Source organism: Triturus cristatus, chromosome 2_1 (assembly GCF_964204655.1).
Source record: "Triturus cristatus chromosome 2_1, aTriCri1.1, whole genome shotgun sequence".
In the NCBI taxonomy this organism is placed as follows: Eukaryota; Metazoa; Chordata; class Amphibia; order Caudata; family Salamandridae; genus Triturus; species Triturus cristatus.
Window position 1 is genome coordinate 171303316 of NC_140581.1, and position 24545 is coordinate 171327860.

Here is a 24545-nt window from a genome sequence, read left to right on the forward strand (position 1 = left end):
TTATTTTTATTAAGGCATTTCCACTTACTTAATTTGTGTAAAACGCCTGTCAGTCCCAGCCCTGTTCCGCCGTGGCTGCTGTGCCATTTGATCGGAGGGCGGGACCTGAGATCTAACAATACTACTTCCGCCTTCTCTCCCGCTCTTGGCGGTTGGCGGTCCAGTTGTTGGCTCATTCTCCACTACTTGAGCGGCATGCTGCTGTGTCCGCACCAAAGGCAAGCCCGTCTGCGCCCGTCAGCGCACGGTCTGCGCACAGCGCCAGCCACTATGCAGGATGTCTACCAGATGGCAACAGCAGCTCACATATACAGTTTTCCAGGGAGACCCTGTTACATCTTAGAGTGACAAGTAAATCTTGCCCCGGCCCTCCCTTTGACCTTTACCCAATTATAGGGAAACGTGCATGTCCCTATTGCACTACTGTGATCCATAGTCTCCCCCTTCCTCAAGCAAGATGCTGGCATTCTAAGCAAATAAACCCAGATTTGAGTTGCAATATTACTCACTGCCTCCTCCTTAACACCAGATCTAGCATCAAAAATGCGCTGGCTTTCCACGATCTTATGGAAGAGCACGCCATTGATCTGGCTTTTGTTACAGAAACCTGGGCCGACCCTTCTTCGGAACCAGATCTCCTAGTAGCGCTCCCTGAAGGCGTCAAAATCTACAGGAAAGATAGAATTGGGAAAAGAGGGGGAGGTATAGTGCTCATAGCTAGGAATGATTTTAATATTCAGTTCAGTTCAATCCCTGACTTCTAAGAAGGCGAAGTTGCCACCTTCGGTGTCAGGCTTGACTGCCAGAATACTTTTAACGGTACACTCATCTACCACCCACCGTTGGCTAAATCAAATTTTCTGAACTTTATTGGCCAGCTCCTCGAGCTTAAAGCCAAATCCTCTAACTTCACAATTTTGGGAGATTTTAATTTCCACCTTGAAAGTATGACTGATACAGAGATGGAGGCCTTGTTAGACCACATGGCCAGTGTAGGATTTAAACAGTTGGTCAAGGATGCAACTCACTCGGCGGGACACTGTTTGGATGGAATTTTCTCCGACCATCCCAATCTAGTTTGGAATAAATCTCTACCACTCATCTGGTCAGACCACAGAGCAATAACTTTCACAATCTGTCTACCCACTAAAAAACCCACCCAGGTATTTAAGAAAGTCCTTGACTCTCGACCCTGGCATAAGATAGAGGCGGAAGAGCTTAGCAAGACACTCCTGGGCTCCCGCAAACATATGCCAGAGAGCCTGGATCCATCTTGCGGGGCAGAAGCTAGCCCCCCCACCATGCGACAATGCTCTAGATGCTCTGAACCCTGGTTTAATGAGTCTTTGAAAATGCAAAAACAAACTTGCAGAAAACTTGAATGGAAATGGAGGCTAGCTAATAATGACCAAACTAAATTAGAATATAGACAAGCCATGCAAACCTATAAACAGCTGATTTTGAAAGCTAAATCGGACTACATTAAGGAAAAAATTGAAACATCCAATGGCTGTGCTAAAAAACTGTTTGCAACAGGATATTAGCCAGCAATTTTGCAATAAACTGGCCAACGCTTTCCAACTAAAAGTTAATCAAGTCTTTGATACATTTGTTTCCCAAACTATTACATCTGGTCTCACAGAAAAAAACTCTACTGTTAGTCTAACTTCCTCAATTAACCTCGACTGCTGTTTCACTGTCACACTCCCTAAGTTTCCTCTGATTTTGATCGACCGGACCATCAAGCTAATATCGGCGTCCGCTCTACTGCCTATTTTTAACCTTATGAACTCATCTGGGGTTTTTCCCACTGATTGGAAAAGAGCCTCTATACTGCCACTCCTAAAGAAGCCAAGCCTGGACCCTGGGGATCCCTCCAGATATAGACCGATCTCCAGGTTACCGTTTCCGGCCAAAATTATTGAAAGATACTTAAATGAGGAATTATCTGCTTTCCCCGCAGAAGGTGACACTCTCGATTACTCACAATTTAATTTCCGGGCCCATCACAGCACCGAGTTGGCCTTAATCACAGCCACGGAGGAATTGAGACAAACCCTGGATAGAGTTGGAAGTGCTGCTCTTATCCTTTTGGATCTCTCGGCGGCATTCGACACGGTCAACAACGATGTGTTGGTCGAACGTCTCGTGTGGCTAGGAATCAGGGATAAAGCACTTTTGTTACTTGGATCCTTTTTGTCTAATAGGACACAATCAGGAGCACTTGACCCTTTTGTCTTCCCGGATTTTACTCTCCCTTGCGGAGTGCCTCAGGGCTCTTTGTTGAGCCCCACTCTTTTTAACTTATATGTTACCCCACTGGCCAAACTAATTATAACCTTAGAGTTCTCCCTGGTGCCTTATGCAGACGACACGCAAATCCTTGTGTCAGTCAATAGTCCATCCTCAGACACTGCGACCTGTTTCAAAAACTGTATGAGTCACATAGGGAAATGGATGCAGACAAACTGCCTTAAATTGAACACTTCAAAAACAGAAGTCATGCTCTTTGGTACTACTCCTATGGTCTGGTCTGACAGCCGGTGGCCTAGTCATATGGGCTCTCCCCCAACACCGGCTGACAAAGATAAGAACCTTGGAGCACTGTTCGACTCCAAGCTCTCCTTTGAATCCCAGATCAACAGAACCACATCAACCTGTTTCTTTATCATTAAAATCCTTAAAAAAGTACTTCCGTTCATCCCCCATGAGCTGAGGAAAACAGTGGTTGCAGCCTTGATTGGTTCAAGACTGGACTACTGCAACGTTCTTCTGACCAGTGCATGTAAACGCAGTCTCCATAAACTGCAAACCACCCAGAATGCTGCCGCAAGAGCCCTGCTTGGGCTCACTCGTTTCATTCAGCTTCCAAGGCCCTCGCAGAGCTGCACTGGCTGTCTGTCATCAAGCGCATCCAGTTTAAGGCCTGATGTATTGTATTTAAGATCATTCATGGTAAGGGCCCATGGCAATTGTCTCAACTTTTCAAGCCCTACATCCCAGGCAGAACGCTTAGATCATCCTACAGTGGGAACCTAGCCATCCCCAAGTTTTATAGAGTAAAATGGGAAGGCAAAAGTTTCACCTTTACCACTGTCAAACTCTGAAAATCTTTGCCCACGGCTCTCAAAAATGAACACAACCTACTTCAGTTCAGGAAACATCTTAAAACATGGCTTTATTAATGGTCCCCCTCCAACGAACACGGTCTAGTGTATTTAGCGCTTAGATACCTTCGGGTCCTGTCACGCTTCATAAATATATCATTTAATTTCATCTCAGGAAAAAGGAGAGGATGAAGGCCAAAAGATTGGGGGTGGATGTGGTGCTCTGTATGCACTCTGGAATACTGTGAGTGGTATCCAGGTAGTAATGCCTGGAATGTAGAATGTGGAGGGTTGCCTAGGGAGGTTCATCTTGTGTGACAGATGGCAGTTGGAGGTTGTTGATGGTGTTGGGGTCTCTACTTCATGAAGACTACGATGAATACTCCTTTAAACTAACCTGGATCTTCGCTTCTTCCGTCACATGGGAGACCGGGATGTTACAGTGACCCTGCAGAAAGGGCCATTTCTAACACTCCTCAACACCCCAGTCAAGAGCAGACACAAACTGGACAGTCGTGCCTCTCACCCATCACATTGGCAACAAATAAAAATAAACTCTGTATAATCTTGTGGCTAGAGCTTCAAAAGATTAGTCATCAGTAAGTCACAATTTAGAAAGCAAGAACACTTTCTTCTAATTAAGAAATAAGCAGCATTTGAAAGAGACTTATTTTTTAAGTGTTCTCCCACTTGAACAAAGCCTAAAATGTGAATGATGTCCACATTAGTACAAAGCCTAAAATGTGAATGATGTCCACATTAGTAAAACTATTAAATTTTCTTTTCACTTAAGAAGCAGAGAAAGACTCAGGAATTCAATGTAAAATAAACATGCAAACTTAGTGTCACCATAACCTCTAAGATGAAGTGACAGACCACGAATTGTCACATAAAAGAGAAATGTATCACAAACAAATATTTAACTGGATCCTAATATTTACAATGAATATTACAAGAACAGCATAGATATGTCTTAATAATCTACGCTGGATATTAATGATCAAGATCCTCTGCTGTCATATCTGCGCAATGGATGCTAAAACATTTGCAAACAGAGTAGATATGTAGATAAAGAACAACAAGTAACCTGAATGCCAACTGCCCAAAGTGCAACAGAAAGTACAATTCTAATAAAAACATATGGCTTACTGTTCATTCTTTAGCAGATAGTACTGGCAGGGGTAGAAGAGAGGCAAGACTTTATCAAGCACATGGATGACTGCTCTGAGATGCCTGGACTGCACAAGGACACCGAGCAAAGGAATCCCATCTGCACAAAACCTTTCAATACTGAAAGAGAAAAAGACAGGAGCAAAATATAACAATGCAAAACAGCACAAACCTTATTGGAAGGCTCAAACTGACTAAGTACAGTGCCTTTGCATATTTCGAAATCTAGGCTTGTAATCTAGGTGTCAGGCCCAAGTGACCTAAAAAATGGTCTGGTCACCGAATTAATTATCTCCTGATAATAGGAAGCTGTCACCACAGCGCTGTGGGCTATAACCTTGACAGAGATGCCAGTCCACTGTCAATAGTGAGTACTCCCTTGGTGGACCCACAAGACAGGTCCAGGACCTCAAGCAGGCAGGGACAGATTTAGGTATCTGCGCAAATGATTAGATTAGCATGCTGCCAGGCCCAAAATAAAAAGTCAGGATACTAGATATACATGCCGCTGGGCACACGTGGGAAGGGATCACACGGCTGTACAATGCAGGCGGCATTCCCATCGCAACACGGAGCATGAGCAGATACAGGTACAAAAAGAAGTGAAAACTGGTACAAACATTGCTGTCTTTGAAAATGCTGTAGACAGAGAGTAACAGAATATTGCACTAAACAAACAAGAAAACAGTTACTTATAAATAAAACCAGAAAAAAAGTATGAATTACCTGTGACCCAATGTTGTGCTTGCCAATGCAAGATAACAACCAAGAGGGATTTCGGCTTTTACAGCTTTAATTAGAGGATGAAGCATGGTGGATTCAGTTAGATCAGGGGCTGTGGTGGAGACAGGAGCATCATGTGGACAAAGAGGAACACAGTGGTCATTTCTGTGAAGTTTTAATCTTAAAACCAAATCCCAGGCCCACTGATTAAAGGAGGTCTCAGGTGTTTGTCCCAGACGAACAACACTTGTTAGGTACGATACCTAATGCAGATGCAAAAAAAGAATAATAATAATTAGCGTGATACACAATTTATACTTTCACATGAGGCCTAATGGAGGACTTCATTTCATAGACAACATCTGAATGGATACAAATCAAATTGTGGTAGATTTGATACAAATTAAATAAAAAGATAATCATGATGGTCAAACTAACATTTTCACATTGCAAATTTTTCTTCATATCTCAAACTTACTGAAACTTGATTTAGAAGAGAAAACCAAGATAATGGGCAAATGCCCTTAAAAATATTTTAGCATATATCTTTTGGTAATGCACTCTTTCATCACTATGTCCACCGATATTTTCTCACATTTTGAGCATTAGTTCTGCATTAATGAGCGGAAAATTAACTTGTTGAAATAGTTGTGGGCACATAACTTAACAGAATGGATGATAGTAAATATCAGATACTAGAAATATGGATACAGTCAGTTTCCTGACCAAAAGCTGCACACAGAGCATTCAGAAATTGGGAAACCTGCTGCTTCCAAATGTGTGCAAGCTCATATTGAGTCTACAGTAGTCATCTCAAGAGGAAGTAGCCTGCCACTACGGCGTTGCAACTGCTCGGAAAATGTATGATTCGCCAAGGCAGAATTTATTTTAATTAACATGACAGAGCCCTTGTTTGTTTGCTTGCATGTACAGTACACAGTTTCACAGTGATATTGGGTTGTCGCCTTATTTATTGAGTTTTGAAATTTATACAGCGCGTACAATTGCCCGTAGGCGTCTCGGCGCTAGAAACTTTGAATGTATTCCCGAGGTTAACTGGTAACTATTCTTGATCAAACAGCCAGGTCTTTATCTTTCTACGGAAATGCATCAGGGATGGGCTGTCTTTGATGGATGCTGGCAGGGAATTCCATAACCTGGGAGCTGCCACAAGGAAGCGTCAATCGACCCAGTTAACTGTTTTTGTTCGTGGTATTTGAAGGATTTTAAGGTTGTTAGATCGGAGCGATCTTATGGAGGACTGGTATCTGAGATGAGATTTCAGGAAATGTGGACCACAGGTGTGCAATGCTTTATAGAGTATGCCCAGCGCTTTAAACTTGATCCTGTTTCGAATCTTGAGCCAATGCAAGTCCCTTATAGTCTCAGAGATTGGTGAGAACTTAGGGATTCCAGACAGGAGGCGGGCTGCAGCATTCTGGATGGTCTGCATTTTGTTGGTCACTCTTGCTTGGGCGTTGATGAATAAGCCGTTACAATAGTCAAGAGATGACAGCACGAGGGCGCTTACCAGCGTCTTACCTGCTGAGGTTGGTAAAAACGGCATGATTTTCTTGATCAACCTAAGTTTGTGATGGGCTTTTGCTGCTATTTCATTTGAGTGGGCCATAAAATTTAATTTATATCGTCCAAAATCACCCCCAGATTTCTGACGGTGATGGCTGGTGTAGGTGGTGTTCCGTGCGTAGGGGGCCACCAGGTGTTTGACCATCCTGGGGAGAGATGTCCAAATATGACGACCTCCGTTTTTTCGGCATTTAACTTTAGACAGTTAGAGGCCATCCACTCACCGATCGCCCGCATGCCCTCTTGGAAGTTTTCAGCTACCTTATCTCCATTTCCATTAATGGCCAACACAAGCTGGGTGTCATCCGCGTACGAAGTAAGGCTCATCCCATAGGCCTTGATGACAGAGGCCAGGTCCGACACGTAGATATTGAATAGTATCGGACTCAGGGATGAGCCTTGGGGAACCCCACACGGTAGTGACAGCTTGTGCGATTGGAAAGGCCCCAGTGTGACCACCTGTGATCTACCGGCCAAGAAGGAGGAGAGCAGATGTGGCGGATGCCCAAGTTTTCGGCACGGTCGACCAGGATCTTGTGGTCGACCGTGTCGAAAGCTGCCGACAGATCGAGCAGTACGAATATTGCTGTACCTCCCTGGTCCCGGATCACTCTTATGTCCTCTGTAGCTTTTATTAAGGCAGTTTCGGTTCCGTGGAACTTGCGGAAACCAAATTGGGTGTTGTCCAATAGTTGATGTTTTTCTATGAACTCTGAGAGTTGTGAGTTCATAGCCTTTTCCACTACCTTTGCTAAAAAGGGGAGACTGGCTATGGGGCGGTAGTTTTTTGGTTTGGTCCTTGTCCAAATTAACTTTCTTAAGTAAGGGTTTGACCAAGGTGTTTTTAAGGGAGTCTGGGTATATCCCAGTTCTGAACATTGTGTTGCAAATTGATACAATGTCAGGGGAGATATAGTCCATGATCGGACGAACGACTTTTAAAGGACAAGGATCTAATGCCGAGCCTGATGTGATTGTGGCCGTTATTTCCTTGATTTGTGTTTCTCCAAGGTCTAAGAACTGAGAAAGTTCGATATTATTGGTCCTGTTGTTAGATATGGGGGGGCTGATTACTGTTTTTGTGGAGAATGCTTGATATATATCATTTACCTTTGTGAAAAAGAAATCAGCCAGAGAATCACAAAAGACTTGGGATTGTGGAGGATTCAGGTCCGGTGCGTTTCCCGCTAAGACCTTAGTTATCTCAAAAAGTTTTTTACTTGAGTTTTTAGCAGAATAGATTTGTTCAGTGAAATAGGATTTTTTTGTCTCGACAATAAGAACTTTATATTGTCCGAGTGCTTCCTTATGGCTGGTCTTGCTTTCAGCGCTGTAGGATCTGCGCCAGTGTCTCTCCCTGTTTCTACAGAATTGCCTCTTAATACGGAGCTCCTCTGTAAACCATGGGGCTGATGGCGTTGCTCTGTTTCTAGAGAGTTTTTTAGTTGGGGCTAAGGAGTGGGTGGCGGTACCTATCCACTCCTGAAATTGTCGTGTGGCCAAGTTTGGATCAAATGTTGAGTCAGGACGAGTTTTTTCAAGTAGACTCGTTAGCTCAGCGTGATCGATGTCCTTCCAAACTTTGATGGTTTGTGGTTTCGGTACAGAGTGGGGTTTGAGTCTAATTAATGTGACTGATATTTTTTTTAAAATGGCGAAGTGATCGGTCCATGGCATTGGTAAGGTATCTATTACATTAACGCCTTGCATGTTAGTGAAAATGCCGTCTAACGTGTGACCGGCTGTATGGGTGGGGGTGGTTACCAGTTGCCGAAGACTCATGGTGTGCATATCTGACATCAAGGACTGGGTATCTTTGTCAGATGCATTCTCAAGATGAAAGTTCAAGTCGCCCAATAATGAAAATGAGTCTTCCAGCGCTGGAGCTTCTAGTATTGCACCCAGAATTGCTAGAAAGTTGGTGCGAGAGCCTGGTGGTCGATATAGTAGGATGCCTTTAAAATGAAACGATGGGGTGAGTTTAAGATCGAAAAGAAGGGCTTCGCAGGAGGTGGAGTGAATGTGAGATATTCTGACCGTTATGTGGTCGCGGGCGATGATGGCTAGACCTCCTCTGCGCTGCCCCACTCTATCTAGGCGATAGGCGTTATAGGCTGGGGGGGTCGCAACTGCTATGTCAGGATCGGATGCTCCATCCGTCCATGTCTCTGTGAGAAAGAGACAATCAAGGTTACTGTTGATAATAAGATCGTGTATTTCTTGCCGGTGCTTGACAAGAGATCGTGCATTGATTAGTGCAGCGGTGATGTCGGAAGACATAGATGCAGTGACAGCATGCGTTTTGATTTTTTCAATCATTATCTGTAGCTTCACGTTACAGTGGGGACATGTAAATTGTGTGGTATCTGACCATAGGTGTGGATTATATTGAGCGCAGTCGGTGTTAGGCGTGCACAGTGCCATCAATGTGGATTTGGGGTAGATGTGTGGAGCCTGTCGCGGGGATTGATCAAAGGTTCTGGCCCCTGACCCGGTCTCAGCACGGACGAGCACAGACGAGCTTGCCTTATGCGCGCCTTTCGTCGCGCCCGCTGCGCTCGTCCGCTGCGCTTCCGGAACATGCACATATTTGTAGGGAGGGGGCAATGCGAGAGACGTGGCCTCAAGGTGGGCGTGTCCCAGTCAGGGAGAGGGGAATGAAGTTGGCGGGAAAACGGCGATTTTGCCCTTACCAGTGCTCGTTTTTCAGCAGGAAAGGGTGCCTGCACACTGCAGTGATGTGACAGGGAAGGTGAGTGATTATAAAAGCAAAGTGAAATTTTACAGTTTTAAAACAAAGTTATGCTCAATTTTCCTTGCTACTCCCGGCTGTGCCTCAGGAGGGTTCAAAAGTTATCTAAAGCGCTAGTAATCAGCGCGTCTTTTGTAACTTTGAAGAGGGGGGGCGTGGCCTCAAGGTGGGCGTGTCCCAGTCAGGGAGACGGGAATGAAGTTGGCGGGAAAACGGCGATTTTGCCCTTACCAGTGCTCGTTTTTTAGCAGGAAAGGGTGGCTGCACACTGCAGTGATGTGACAGGGAAGGTGAGTGATTATAAAAACAAAGTGAAATTTTACAGTTTTAAAACAAAGTTATGCTCAATTTTCCTTGCTACTCCCGGCTGTGCCTCAGGAGGGTTCAAAAGCTATCTTATCCATGTTGGCAGCTATTATAAGCTGCATATCTTGACATAGATCACCATCTTGGTATATAATTAGAAATTATTGCTTGCTACAGTCTTTGTGTTTTTTTGGCAGTGGAGAGAAACTCCACCTGTAATGTGGACCTGAGATTTTTCCTAGATCACATAAAACTTTAAAAAATGCATATATCGTATTGTTATTATCCTTTTGCGTTTTGCTATGCACTTCATGCATTTTGTTGGCACTGCCATAGCACAAGATTTCAGTTAGAAAAACAGATAAGAGCCAGATGAAGCAAAACAGCTGGCATTCTACTGTAAGCCTCAACAGCTCCTTGTTGAGCCCTACACTTTTCAACATATACATTAGACCTCTATCAGACATTTTCTGTGCACTAGACTTTACGATGGTATTCTACAGGGACGACACCCAGATTGTTGTCTCCCTGCCACCCAATACCAATTCTACATTGGAAAGACTTACCTATATGTCTAGAACAGGTGACCAATTGGATGGCGGCTAGCTGTCACTAGCTAAATGGGGAAAAAACAGAGGTATTGGTGGTTGGCAACAATCCATCTCCCTGGAATCAATTTCTCTGGCCACCATGTTTGGGAGAGTCCCCCACTCTAAAATCAGAAGTGAAACGCCTTCGAGTCACTTTAGACTCCAAAAACATAACCATGGCTTCCCAGGCAAAAAAGGTGTTAGGGACTTGCTTCGACTTTCTGAGATCCCCCAGGAAAACCCTCAAATGGCTTCCCCTAGACTGTCAGAGGACTGTGGTTAAAGGTCTCATATTTTCTTGTCTTGACTATAGCAACTCTCTTTACTTGGGTAGTCCATCTTGTCGTCAAAAAGCTGCAGGTTATTGAGAACACCACGACACAACCTTTACTGTGCCAGCCCAAAATGCATTCAGCACACTCTGCTCTTGCTAAACTCCATTGGCTACCTTTCAGAAAAAGGATAGAGTTTAAAGCCCTATGTATTGCTCACAAGATTAAACATTCACCTGGCCTATATATCCTGCAGCACCTCATTACTCCATACAGCTCCAAGAGCTTTGAGATCGAACAACCTCTCCCTTCTTGCTGTTCCTATAATTAAAAGAGCTCGTGGAGCTCGCTCATTTGCTTACCTATCCTCTAAACTTAGGTATTCTCTCCCTGTGCAACCTCAAATCAAACAAAAATCTGCTACATTCTAGAAAGCAACTAAAAATGTATATTTTCAGATAACTCTGTGAATTATCCTATTTTTCCTTTCAGTGCCGGGAAGCCCTTCTTGGATATCTGTGCCATCTATAAAATGTTTAACATAACATGACAGCCCTCTCAAACATGAAGGTCTGGAGTTTCTTTTGAGCGTGCGGTGGTCATCAGTAAATGTCCTTGGGAAGTGTATACCAAATTTTATAACAAACATAATTAAGGAATACTGGTCGAATATTGTCTTCTTGAATTTGTCCTCGGCCATCAGACAATGAGAACAAGAGGCCGGATTTACAGTCAGAACAGATATGAAGACCCAACCTAAATCAACTCAACCTCTATTTGCTTGCCTTGCACATTAGGTACAGAATCTAAAATCTGATAATGTGTTTAACTTCTAGTTACTGAATTATCAGAGTGCAAGTGCTGCATGAAAGTCATAGAGACTTTAGTATTAAGGGCATCAATGAAGGCTGCATTAGTCTTTTTAAAATCAAATGACAAAATATTTTACATTTTTTTCTTATTACTGAAATTCAGCACACTTCATGCTGGCATATCTGGTCCAATAAATCATTGGTAGCAAAACGCATCGTCTTCAAATCAATTTGCATATTACACATGAGAAATCTAGGAACAGGGCCAGTATTTATACAACAAAATCTTCCATGTATAGTCCAGCAAGACATATACTTTCAAGGCTGACACCGCTTTTGATAACATCACCTACAAAAGACGACAAAGTCGCTGAATCTACTTCACCACTCAGAGTTATATATTGGAACAAGTATCTACACGAACAATACTAAAACAAAATCATGTTACAGTTTGAAGAAATCTAAAACCTGACTGTTCGACTCAGCAGAATCACATCTGGACCGACCATAACCCGCAGCCTTCTAACCATATACAAAGAAAGGGTACCACAAATCTGATTCTAATCAGAGCGCGTAGTGGCCTCATCAGGGGTGCTAAGCATTACATAACTTTAACAATGCAGTGCAAAAGTATGTTATTACTTGAGGTTTTAGTGTGGCAATATTCAAAACTAGATTTTGCAAAATCTCCATTTAGAAGGTGCTACAATATACCTACTAAACATAAGCACTTTCAGTAGCATTCTAAAGTCATTGTGGCTACAGAAGAGATTGGGAAGAAAGCATTGTACAACAATACCTGCTTTATGCTTTCAGAAAGAAGGCCACCATATGGTTTTTCTGTGACATATTTTTGATAGGCTTCTAGAACCATTAAAGCAACTTCCAAGTGTACACTTGAATCAAGGTGAAGTGTTCCCTGTTAAAGGAAAGTATACATAAGATCATCAGTTATGCTAGAAGTATCTTCATATATAAATATGTTCTGTTAATCCTTTCCCCCAATGAGCATTACACTTTCCCAACATCACATACTTTCTGTACCTTTGTTCCTTTATATAAATAGTTATTTGGGACACATTTAAATTACAGTTCTGTTATTCATCACTAACTGTATCTTCTTGCCAGCAAAGTAAAGAATATGATTTTGTTGAATCTGAGCATCATTTTGCAAATAGGTTAATTACATTATAAATTAAACAGTTTAATCTTTCGTACACTGAGGACAGTTACGGCTTATGAGATTGTCAGAAAGGTAATGAGCCTGGTACCCTCTTCAGGGAAATTACAATGACAGTTATTTACAATAACATGATACGTCAGTGACTTAAGATTGGTGAGTTAAGTAATACAAAACTAAACACATTTATATTTTTTTTAACACTTTCAGCCATCAGACACTGCCAACCACAATGTATTCTACAGACTTTAGTTGAGATCCAAGCCGGTTTTCCACTTCGATGAATGGGAAGTGAATAAACATCACACAAGATATTCAACCCAAGATGAATCTAAAAAAATATAAAACAATAACACCAATATTGTTTAATTAGGGTAATTTCTAATTACCAGTAGGGCCACCTGTGGGGTCCAGCTAAGCCATATGCAGTAATTTGGAGATAGAGATACAGGTGAACAACTATTTTTCATTATTAGTCTATTAGTTTTTGTGCCAGGGGAAAGCCAACCCAGATACACTGCAAGTTTACTTAAATTGACAATTGGTGGCAGAAATACTTTGAGAAGATTGGACTTCTCCAACAATCATCATAATCAGTCACTGAAAACTCTGCCAGGAAACAGTGTCTACCTTACAGTGATCAATTTCATAACTAAAGGATCAAAAACGTATGTCATCAAAAGAAAAGAGAGCGCCAGAGCAAACCTTAAAGACTCAAAAGCAGAGGAGAAATGTCACTACGAAGCAACATATCCAATGCGTCTATTTAATGAAGATGCTATTTAATTAAAACAGAGTTTCACAGAATTAACAGCAACAGTCAACAGCGCCGACACTTTGGGCCTGATTCACACAGAGCCTCCGCACCTGTGGTGGAGGCTCTGCGGTCATGGTGGGATATACTCACTGCAGTTTCTCATTGTGAGATCTGCCCACGAGTGTGGGGATCCCGGCACGGTTGCGGAGATCCCAGCACGCCTGCAGAGTCCCCGCCACAAGTGTGAAGGCTCCTTGTGAATCACACCTAAAGTTTACAAGTATAAAACATGAACTTCGTTTTGACAAGACCACAGTCTGTAAGGCACTGGACACTACTTAATTATTAAAAATCATTCAACAAACCACGTTATTGCATATCAGCAATAAAAGGCTCCAGAGGCTAAACATATTTTAACTGTTTTGCTCCTTTTTAAATAAAACAAAAGTTAAACCAGACCTTTTCGTTGTAGCCCCAATTAAGTCCTTCGAGAATAATGCAGGCAAGTTTATTCTCCACGTCTGTCAGACTGTAGTTCAATAACCAATTCCTGACCAGCGCAATTTCTGAGGATTTTGGGATCCAATGGTTCAATGGCAGCTCTTTGAACAAGTACAAAGACACCTTAAACACCAAACATGAAATAGATGGAAACAAGAAATTAACGTTGTATTGCATAATATTAGACTGTATAATATACTTAAGTTGATTGCAGCTTCAAAGATCCTAGATAATTCATACAATTATCCAATCATGTACTATAAGTTAAAGCAAATTTTCCAAACATTCCACCATATATTGCAGATTTCAACACAAAATGAATAACAACACAGCATATGGAGTAAAATGAAGTTCCTGTCACTGTAAATGTTAGATGTGTATGGTAAACAAATTTGTTCTACCCAAGCATTAAAGTGATGCTACTTTCCCCCATATGCTGTGGATACCCGCATTGGTATTTGTGCACAGCAGGAAACAAAAACCCTGAACACTTTGATATACTTCTGATGTCATGGAAAGTAGTATTCATTTGTTGTCATTTTAATGTTTTAATTAAAATATATTTATTTATTTTATTATATTTATTTATGTAGATGTCAATTCATGTTTACATTGCTATTTTCTCAAAACAGCAGTTATTTCAACAGGCAACTGAGACTGAGAGGAGCCCACATTTTCCCTCTTTATTAATGTTTACTGTCTTGCACTTTAAAGTGTCTCAGAATGAAACAAATTCACATTACATATGTAATATACAATGCTGCTGTGTTTTTCTTTCGAAAGAGGGTGCTTTCAGAAGGTTCAGGAAGCAAAGCACGAGACAGAAGATAGTGTCAAACCACAACCAATGCGTGCAGAAAAATAGATTTACCTTTCAATATGCACCTGTATGCCTGTGCTCTGGTTAGTGCAACTCAGCATTTGTTCGAAATAAACGAATGTAATTTGAGCGGCAGCGAGGAAAGTATTAATAAACTAGTCTTCCTGTACTTTGAAGCATGACAAAAATTAATTATTGGTGAATGCAAGATTGAATAGGATCTGCTGAATTCGCAAACTTTCTTCCTTAATAAGCTTCTTTTTGTGGATTTGTGATCCATTCTGTAGCAATACCCATTTATTAACATGGCAATATGGATAAACTAAAGCATATGATATGCTGCTTAACTTACCTTGCATTGCATAATAAATAATTAATTATTTGCATTTTTCTCAATTAGGTCAAAAGCATGCAACACCATGTTACTTTTAGTTTTCAGAAAACAGACCCGGGCTTGTTTATCGTTTGCAAACGAAGAGCCTGAAGGAACCCTTACCATGCCCACAGTTTCAATGGTTCCACTGATGCGTTCCAAGAGTACAGAAATGATCCACTTGTGGATACCAGCAATTGCTGTCAAGAGTTCTCGTCCAACTTTTGAAAACATTTCTCTTGTGTTAAGGCTGATATAAGACACCTTAGAAATTAAAGACAGGAATACATTCAATTAGACATCAAAATCTGAAAGGTAACTGCTCAAACGTATAGTGGTTTTTAATACTTGAAGCCCAATGCTTTTTTTATTGCTTTTACACAGATCTTAATGAAAGGTCTCACACAAAATTACTTTGGAAGAACGGATTTGCATGGACCATAAGCTCCTGAAATTAAAGAAAACAACTGAAATGGATAGTGAGAATGCACAGAAGAGAATCGTCAGAACACATTGGCATCTTGATTCACAGAGGCTTATGCACACAAAAAGCAACTTACCATTGCATATCCGAAATCACAGGTTCAAGATTTGTGTAAAGACAGCAAGCGTGACACATTTTCAAATGAGTCGGGTAAAGATATGCAGTTGACAACCACTAACTTGGCAAATTATTTTCCAGCACTGGAAACTAGCACCTATTACTCCTATGAAAAGCAAGAGTAAGTGTTTTTCTAGTGTGAGAGTATAGAAGAAGTGGTTACCATATGTAAAACTTCTGATTTAGAAAATAAAACCATAAATAAACAACTGACATCACATTTAGATTATCCCACAGGCACCAAACTGGTTCTGACATTGTTTTATTGCAGTGCTCCTGTACGCCACTAGATGGCACCATGCGACTCCGCATTGCCACCCTGAAAGTGATGAAGTGGAGACGCATATAGAGTTTGACGTCAGTTTCTTGCTTGACTTTTTTAACCCACTTAGACACGGAGCAAAAGATATTTAGAGATACCAGTTTGCACATCTAGAATGTGGGACCTTTTTAATGTATCCAAAGAGACCACTTCACAGAATGGGAAGGTAGAAGGGCAGTGGGGAATCTGCAGCAAGACAGAGAATTGGCCAGAAAGAGAATTGTCAATGGTAGGTAACTTGTTCTTCTGAGTGATACTTCTGACCGCTGTTTCCTCACCTTTAGAATAGATATCAAAGCACAATCTGGAGGGTCTGTCCATTGGCCTCAGACCAGCCCCGAACAGAGGAAATGCCTTTCCCGTTGGACCTGGTTGTACGAATGTACGTACGTACGCACTGACGCCCACATCACGGCCTGGCAGGCATTCCACGTGCCAACACAGTGGTGACAGCCATGGCCCTGGTATCCCTCCAAAAGGACTGTGGACCCTGGTGAAATGGGCCCTCGGTAAGATCGCAATGCAAAGGACCATCAACCTTGACAAAGTCCTTTTGTTTACCTCTTTACCTTTCTTTGCCTCAGAGAACTGCACAAAAAGCAGCTCATAGACCCTCTGGTCTTTGGTGCAATAAACGTGAAAGTTTAAAGCTCATGTGGGTTCCAGCTGATGGAGTCTCTCCTCCTTTTTCGAGGGGTGAGGCTGGGCACAGAACGTTGAGAGGGTGATGTATTGGCCAACATGAAAAGGAGTAAAGACTTTTGGCAAGAAGATCACCGTGGGCCTCAGCACCAATTTTCCAGAAAAAAGGTGGTGTAGGGTTGCAGCCCCGAGACAGCTCACTACTCACTCACACATGCAGCGAGCTGAAGTGATTGGTCGAGGAAGACAGTTTTCGGCATCAAACGCGCAACAAGCAGCCGTGCATCAGCCATAAGAGAATATCCATGAAAAGAATAAGAAATTCTTTTTTGTGCGATTATTTAAAATCATTACAATAAAACCAATAATCCATTCATATACATCAGCTGCATGGTGGAATTTACAGTGCTCATGGAGATTAGATCCATGGGTTTGGAGAAAGACATTGTTAAAATTTGTGCACATCAACAGCATGGTGGAATTTACAGAGCGCACGTGGGTCTAAGCCATGAGCTATGCATGAGAAGTATTAAAATTCATATAAAAGTATAATTCACAAATTGGTCAGTATGCCCACCAACAATACGTTTAGCTGAAGTGTGAGCATGAAAGGGCAATTGCTGAACTACGAGGGTACCCCCAATGCCCTCCTAATATGGCTTTGATAAGGCCTCAGTTAAAACACAATTGATAAAATGTTATTCAGGGACTAACATTTGCAAGGGGAGTCTGAAAGAATTGGCCAATATGCCTTTCAAGAATGCATTTATATAAAATGAAAGCATTAAAGTGCGGAAGTACAACTAAAGTGACATTTACGCCTCTTAATCCTTCGCATGTGTGCCCGAAGGGACCCCATAATAAGGTTTGATAAGGGCCCAGTTAAGACAAATAAAAATATTCAAGATTACAGTTTTTTACTACAACAAGAGTCTTCAGGAGATATCGCCTTATCGGATTTCCGTGCAGTCGAAAAGATGATGTTAGGCATTGTTTGAAGGAGCACGGACAGTGCTTTTTATCACGGCTAGGTTTTCATTAGCACTTATCTTAATCTGGATGAAAATAGTTGGGCTCCTCGGGAGAGGTGAATAGTCTGTTGTGATGTGCTGTCATTTTCCCCTGTTGGCATTGTAAGAACAATTCTCATGAACTTCAGGAATCGAGCCGCCGGCTGTGAGGACTCACCCTTTTGGCATGATTCAACCATTGCACTGCAAGTTGTACCGTTTAAAGCGCGCCATGTTGCGTGCAGCCAGAACATCCTAAAATGGAGCAGCTTTTGACATATGCAATGAATGTGAATTAGAGATTCTTCCTGTTTTGCGCGAAATCTGCAGCGTCTGTCCTGCTTTTCCAGGATTCTGCGGCCATGTCAGTATCATTTTAACAGGATTAAGCCGAGTAGCAGCCTTAGTAGCTCCTTTGTCAGTGGCGCTAATTTAAAAGGCATGGAGAGGTAAGTCGGCAATACTCCTGGATCATATAAATTGAACACCCTGTGGCCATGGGCCAAGTTCCTGATAGTTCTTATGTTCTACTCCCAGGATATGATTTTGCTAGCTTGTTTGTTGGTATTGAGAAACCGCTAGATCAAATCTCCTGCACCTCTAGTGAATCCAGGGCGGAGTTGAAATACTTATACCAGTTGGTCTTGGGATTCCTTATTTTTTCCCAAATTATCTTTTTAGCATGTTTTTTTTTTAACTTGTTTGGCTTTAATGCAGCATATCAAAAATGTGGCTTTTGCGTACACTTTGCCATCAACAAACCGAAGGCACCCAAACCAGCCCCACGCACACCACGAAGTAACTGGAGCAAGGTTACGGATGAGCAACTTAACTCCACCCTTGCCCGAGACAACCACAACCGGGCACATGAAGCAAACGACGCAGCCAGAGAACTCCACACCTGGATCTCCAACTGTTTAATTTTTGAGTAGGGAAGATCGCAGTGTGAGTGACAAGATGGAAGCTTTTTTAGAATGGCAACGTGATGAGAAGAAAATGGGGAAGCCCTGCTCACTGATGCCCAGGCAGGATAAGAGCATCAGCTAAAGAAGCTGATTTAGAGGCTTTCCAAATTTCTTATTAGGTAATCCTGTACACGCGTTCACAGGGGAGGTTTTCTGGCCTCAGAGTAGAGGCACAAGTCTGGGTCAGTGATGCACCTTTTTTGGGATTGTCTGTTTTTGTCTCGTCAAGGAGGACATAAGACAATGCAAAATGCACTCAGCATGTCTCGATGTATACACCTTTTTCACTGCACATATGCAAGGAGATATTATCCACATGGCCACACTAGAGCCAGACAGTATGTCCCCTAACCTCTGTTGTCCAGGATCTAAGGTGGCAGAAAAGGTTGTGAACTGTTCATTCTGCTGCCAAGGCAACATATCCAAAACAATACCCTCCTGTATTGCTCACCCACACAGTATCCTTGTGGGAGGCAGGTTGCCAAATAGATTGTGATTCTTGAGGTCTTGTGACTATATTCCTTGGCTTCAGACTACAGTTCATAAACTGAATGCATTTTCCAGCTGTGCACGGACAATAACTCACTTGAGCATCTTGAAATGCTATGACTCAATAGAGTTGCCATACAAGACAAGAGACAGGAAGTCCACTGCAGATTCCCTTGATCAGAAACTCAGACACATAGCAGATGCAAATCAATCTAGATCTAAGGGTCCCAGTACATTCACTATAAGTGAGAAATTCATAATGATGGTCTTACAGACTTACACCCAGTTCTTCAATCTTTAGGATGTCATGGTCAGTTAGACCCAAATGACTCAACTGTTCATTCAGCACCAACAGGTCCATTCATTCTTTGACTTCCCATGATGCTGAAGTTCTCGGTTTGAAGCCACCCATGGCCCAGTGAAACAGAAAAGTGTCGAACAGGGGAATGGTATGGGGAGGGTGTAAGGACACATCAACCTTGCAAGGAGTAGTAGAGGATGCTGCTGAGGTGGAAGAGGTTTAGATGAGTTCCCTTCGGAGGATCAATTTTTTGGATTGTTTCAGATCTAAAAGGCCTGCTTTGGGCAGAGAGAAGATGTTTTCCATGCCAGGCTTCGACCACTGCCAATGTGCCTTCCTCTAATGGGTCAAAATTCATCCTCGGACAATGCCTGCTCAGAGACATGTCGCACTTCGAAGGCAGGTACAGACATTTGGATGGCTATCATTATGTAACATTTGTCCATCACCCTCCAAACTGTATTAGCAATAATCCATGCAGTATAGGACAGAGAGTGAGTCCGGAGACAAAATAATCTTCTCTTTCAACACAGCAAACATTTGACAATCAATCCACATTTCAAGGAAGTCCAAAGGAGTAAAATAGAACACCAAGAAATAAGAAAATGTTGTAATAATTAAACAACAGCCTTCTAAGATCCTGCACTGACATTTCTTCCAAAAGACACAGAGCAGCAAAGCAGTTTGCTGGAATCTGAGTGTTAGCCCTGGCATCCTTGTCGTGGTTTTCCGCCTGACTTTTTACCTTCAACCCTCCTGTTTTGCTGATTTCCTTTTTGCTTGCTTTAGGAAAACCAAGCCAAGGTTGCCACATGCAACATGTGCCCTCCCCCAGCAGAAAGTGGGGAGAACTACTCAAACCTTTGGGCATTTTCATCACTAAAGCAGAAGAACCTGGAGAAACCATCAGAATTGGCATGGTCTGTTCCAGGACGTAGATCCAACCATGACATTCATTCCCTGTAGGGAGGTGGACCACATCAACAGTTTGGGATTCCCACCCCTCATCTATATGAGCCATTTGAGACATGTTTAAAGGGCTACATAAGTGGGTGGCACAATCATTGCTACAGACCGACTAGTAGCATTTAATTTACGGGCCCCGGGCACAGGTAGTCCCATTTTACTACGGTCTTACAAGTATATCAAATATGCCAATTAGGTATATGTCAATTCTACCATGTTTTAAGCAGATAGCACAAGCACTACATACCCGCGAGGGTCTCAAGGCACTAGGGGGGGGTGGAAGCTGCTACTGTTCGAAGAGCCAGGTCTTGAGAAGTCTTCTGAAGGTCAGAAGGTTTTCGGTTTGCCGTAGGCGGATGGGGAGGGTGCTCCACGTCTTGGCGGCGAGGTGGGAGAATGATCTGCCGCCGCCGGTCACTCTTCGGATGTGGGGGACAGTGGCGAGGGCGCGGTCTGCGGAGTGGAGCTGGCGGGTGGGGGTGTAGAGGCTGAGTCGGCTGTTGAGGTACGTTGGTCCGGTGTTGTGGAGTGCCTTGTGTGCGTGGGTGAGGAATTTGAAGGTTATCCTCTTGTTGACGGGGAGCCAATGCAGGTCTCTCAGGTGGGGTGTGATGTGGCTGCGGCTGTAGGGAGATGGACCACATCAACAGTTTGTGATCCCCACCCCTCATCTATATTAGCCATTTGAGACATGTTTAAAGGGCTACATAAGTGGGTGGCACAATCATTGCTACAGACCCACTAGTAGCATTTAATTTACGGGCCCCGGGCACAGGTAGTCCCATTTTACTACGGTCTTACAAGTATATCAAATATGCCAATTAGGTATATGTCAATTCTACCATGTTTTAAGCAGATAGCACACGCACTTTAACACTCGTTAGCAGTGGTAAAGTGCGCAGACTGCTAAAGGAAGCTGAAACGGGCAGCAAAACAGGAGAGTTGAAGGTAAAAAGTTAGGGGGAAAACAAGGCCAAGCATGTCTAACAATGCGGCAAAGACGCACAGCATTATTTCATCGCTCACAGTTATGTCACTTCCTACTGAGGATTAGCAGGTTGATCAACCTCATTAAGAGTGACATAGCAGAGGTGTCTCAACATCTCTCCATGAGCTTCAAAGCCACACTATCGCCGATGAGGAACGGGATAAAGCTCTGACAATAACCCTGAGCAATAGGACACTCTCATGAAGGCAGAAGGTATTTTGGCACTTGGATAAACTGATTTAAGAGTTGACAGCACAAGCCAATCAAACCTTCCAAAACAGCTTGGATGCTTCCGACATGTAACACGTACACAGTGCTGCAGAAAACAACTTTTATTTTCGGCATGTATTAATGAAAAAAAATAAAATAAGAAAGGAAAGTCATTATCATCATTACTAACTTTCCAACCAAAATTTCTCTCAGTCTTGGGAATGAATTTAAATCGCTTTTAGAAAACAAACAGAAGGGATCATTTATGTATCATTAGCCTGTTTATTACATAATGTTAAGTAACAGTTTAACGATTGCTCATTATCCACCTCCTATGTGGCTTTATTTACAACATTATGTTTTCTCTTTTTATTAAACCTGCTGTCTTACAGGATCGCTGTGTACTTTATTTGCTAAACTTTGGAAATTAGAGTGTATTTGCTTTCAATACTTGTCATGATTTCTTAATAAAATGTTGATTTTGCAGACAAAGCTGTTGTCTAAATGAATGCCACTTATCCAATGCATCATTTAGCAAGCAGTTACGTTGTTCTGAATTTTGAGTTACGCAGAAGCATTTGCCGAATAGAAACATGAGAATTTATCTGCGTGTCCCAAATAGTGGATATTTAGCCAGAGAGAAGGCATTATGGAAGGTCACGTTTCTTGCACTTAATTATTAGAATTATCTATGATGTTTAGTTATGTAGAGAGTAATTTATAATGGGCATAAGGGTCTACAATTAGTAATGGTTGATTTAGTCATTGGAAACTAAGAGAGAGAGACAAACACATTACTGTTTGTCTACACAAACACACACATGTAGAGTATATTGTCTTTTCCCCAAGCTATGACACAATGAACACATAACTGTTTGTATACACAAACACACACAGCACAATAGGTGCAAAACGTATGAGGTTCAGCACAATGATGGACTAACTCCCAGAGTATCACAACTGTCAAATTGTGTGGGAGAGGTTGAAAAAGAATGAAACGTGGATTGTCTATGATTTTACATATTGAAAGCATAGATATAAACATAAATAAAAAATACACTAAGATAAATCAGTTTTGTGGATACAATCAGATAAATCAGTTTTGTGGATACAAGAATAGTCCATGTTGAATTAGTGTTTCTACAGTAGATACTTTACGTTAACATAGATTAAACAATAGAAAAATGTTGTAATCTGATACTGAGAATGTAGTTGGCCTGAATATGGAGTATTAGTTTGTATGTGTAATTTACGTATAGATGCAACTACTTTTTACTTTATTAGATGTTGGTAATTATGTTTCACGTTTCTTGTGAGGGTTTTGTTTATGTGTTTTCTTGTTTAAGATTTTTTCATCATTCTGTGCACATTATCTATAAATGTGCAGGTTTTTTATTTTTTTAATTTCAAGGAAAATAAGTTGATTTTTGTGGAGTTCCTATAAGCAAACAAAAGTAGTAAAAAGAAAGGCATCACCAGCAAGAGATAACTTTATTAATGCAGGATGAGTGAAGGGAAGAAAAAGAAAGAAGAAGAAGATAAAGGAAGAGCTATTGAATGCCTCTCTGTAACAAAAACACACTGAGACATTAATGAGTCACCTGAAAAGCGAGGACTAAAAAGGTAAGAATTTCTTCTGTTTAACTAGTTACTTCATATTATAAACATCATGGAACCAAGTGTCAAGGAAAAGATTGACATTTATAGGACAATGACATGAGAGGTCAATACTAGTCCTGGCATTTAAAGAACTTTGGCTATTGAAAGCATAGGCTGAAGTACAAGAAAGATGCCCACTGTTATTCCAACATGAAAAAAGGAAAAGCACATAGCCGCTCTTTATTAAACAAGAAATATCAGTCTCATCATTTGGAGAACTACTGTTTTTTTTTTAGCATCCATTACATGTCTTTACCTCATATATTTCCAGGGCAATGTCCTTTATAAAATCTTCATCAACATCTGCCTGCTTGGTTTGTGCCATCTGAGCAAAGGTCGTCAGCAGACAAATTCCTTCAGAGTTGTTCATTGTTGCAAGGTAGGACTGGAAAGCTTCTTGATATTCTGGGTCTGCAAACCACAAGAACCCAAGCAAACTTCAACATTATTCATTTATAAAAATATTGTTAACATGAGAGTTTGAAAAACTTGACATCTTAAAATCTGCATTTAAATCCGAGGAACCACTGGTTCTTAATCTTGTACACGACTCAAAACTTGATTCACAGAAGAGTTTGTGTCAGAAATTACACTAACTGCCAAGGCACAGACTGAAGATTGAAACTTACACAGTTAGAGAGTGCCTGACCCTAAATCCCACTGACTACCTCAATACATCTTTCAGTGTGGTAGAAGATCTACTATTGTTTAGTATAAACGACTTAGTTTGCAGAAGATGTTGGCATACAATGGATTAGTTTAATTGATGTACGTTTGGAGATGGGCACAAATGCCGCATTGCTGAGAGCAGTGAAACGAGTAACTTTTGCCAGTTTGTTTCTTGCCAGGGATTTTTTAAGCATGCAAGATATATTGTTGTAGTGTCCTTCCCACTAAGGCTCAACCAGAGTTCAAAAACATTTCCTTTAGGGAACAGGATGCTCTGAGCCAACATGAAAGAGTATCTGAGATGAGGAAGAAGACCTCTCAGGGGCTGTTCCGAGCCCCAAATTGGTATCACGAGAGAAGAGAGAGATGCACTTGGATGAGGTTTAGTGATAAATGAATATCAGATATCTTTTCCAAACTGCCGGTTCACCATAGCTCGGAGCCAACCATGTGGATCATGTCAAGGTCTACACATTCCATCACTGAGAATGGATGCCAATCTGATAGCTATAAAAGACTGTGACATCTATGAGACTTTGTGCACAGGTTATAGGATTTCGCTGCACTGGTCTAGAACTATCTGGCTTTCTAGCTGTGACCATCAGAGAAGGGTTTCTGGCATTGATTCAAGACATGTACCGCATGTTAAAGACTGTTTATTAGCTGAGTTTATGGAACTGTTATGGGATACCACCAATGCTTTAACAATGTTGCTGCTATTAAATAAATGACTACCCTGCATTTGGTTGGTGATGCCATTTATTTATATATCT

The 24545-nt window shown here is 41.7% G+C and overlaps 1 protein-coding gene across 1 annotated transcript in view; it reads right to left on the reverse strand.

Annotated features, from left to right (window-relative positions):
* Positions 1-24545, reverse strand: part of EPG5 (ectopic P-granules 5 autophagy tethering factor) — a 595944-nt gene that overhangs the window by 392504 nt on the left and 178895 nt on the right. Inside the window, exons 12-17 of the mRNA XM_085629140.1 lie at positions 23360-23514; positions 15074-15214; positions 13716-13880; positions 12119-12238; positions 5004-5263; positions 4257-4397 (exon numbers count right to left, since the gene is read on the reverse strand). Of these exons, the coding sequence (XP_085485266.1) occupies positions 4257-4397; positions 5004-5263; positions 12119-12238; positions 13716-13880; positions 15074-15214; positions 23360-23514 (982 nt within the window). The remainder of the gene's footprint in view (positions 1-4256; positions 4398-5003; positions 5264-12118; positions 12239-13715; positions 13881-15073; positions 15215-23359; positions 23515-24545) is intronic.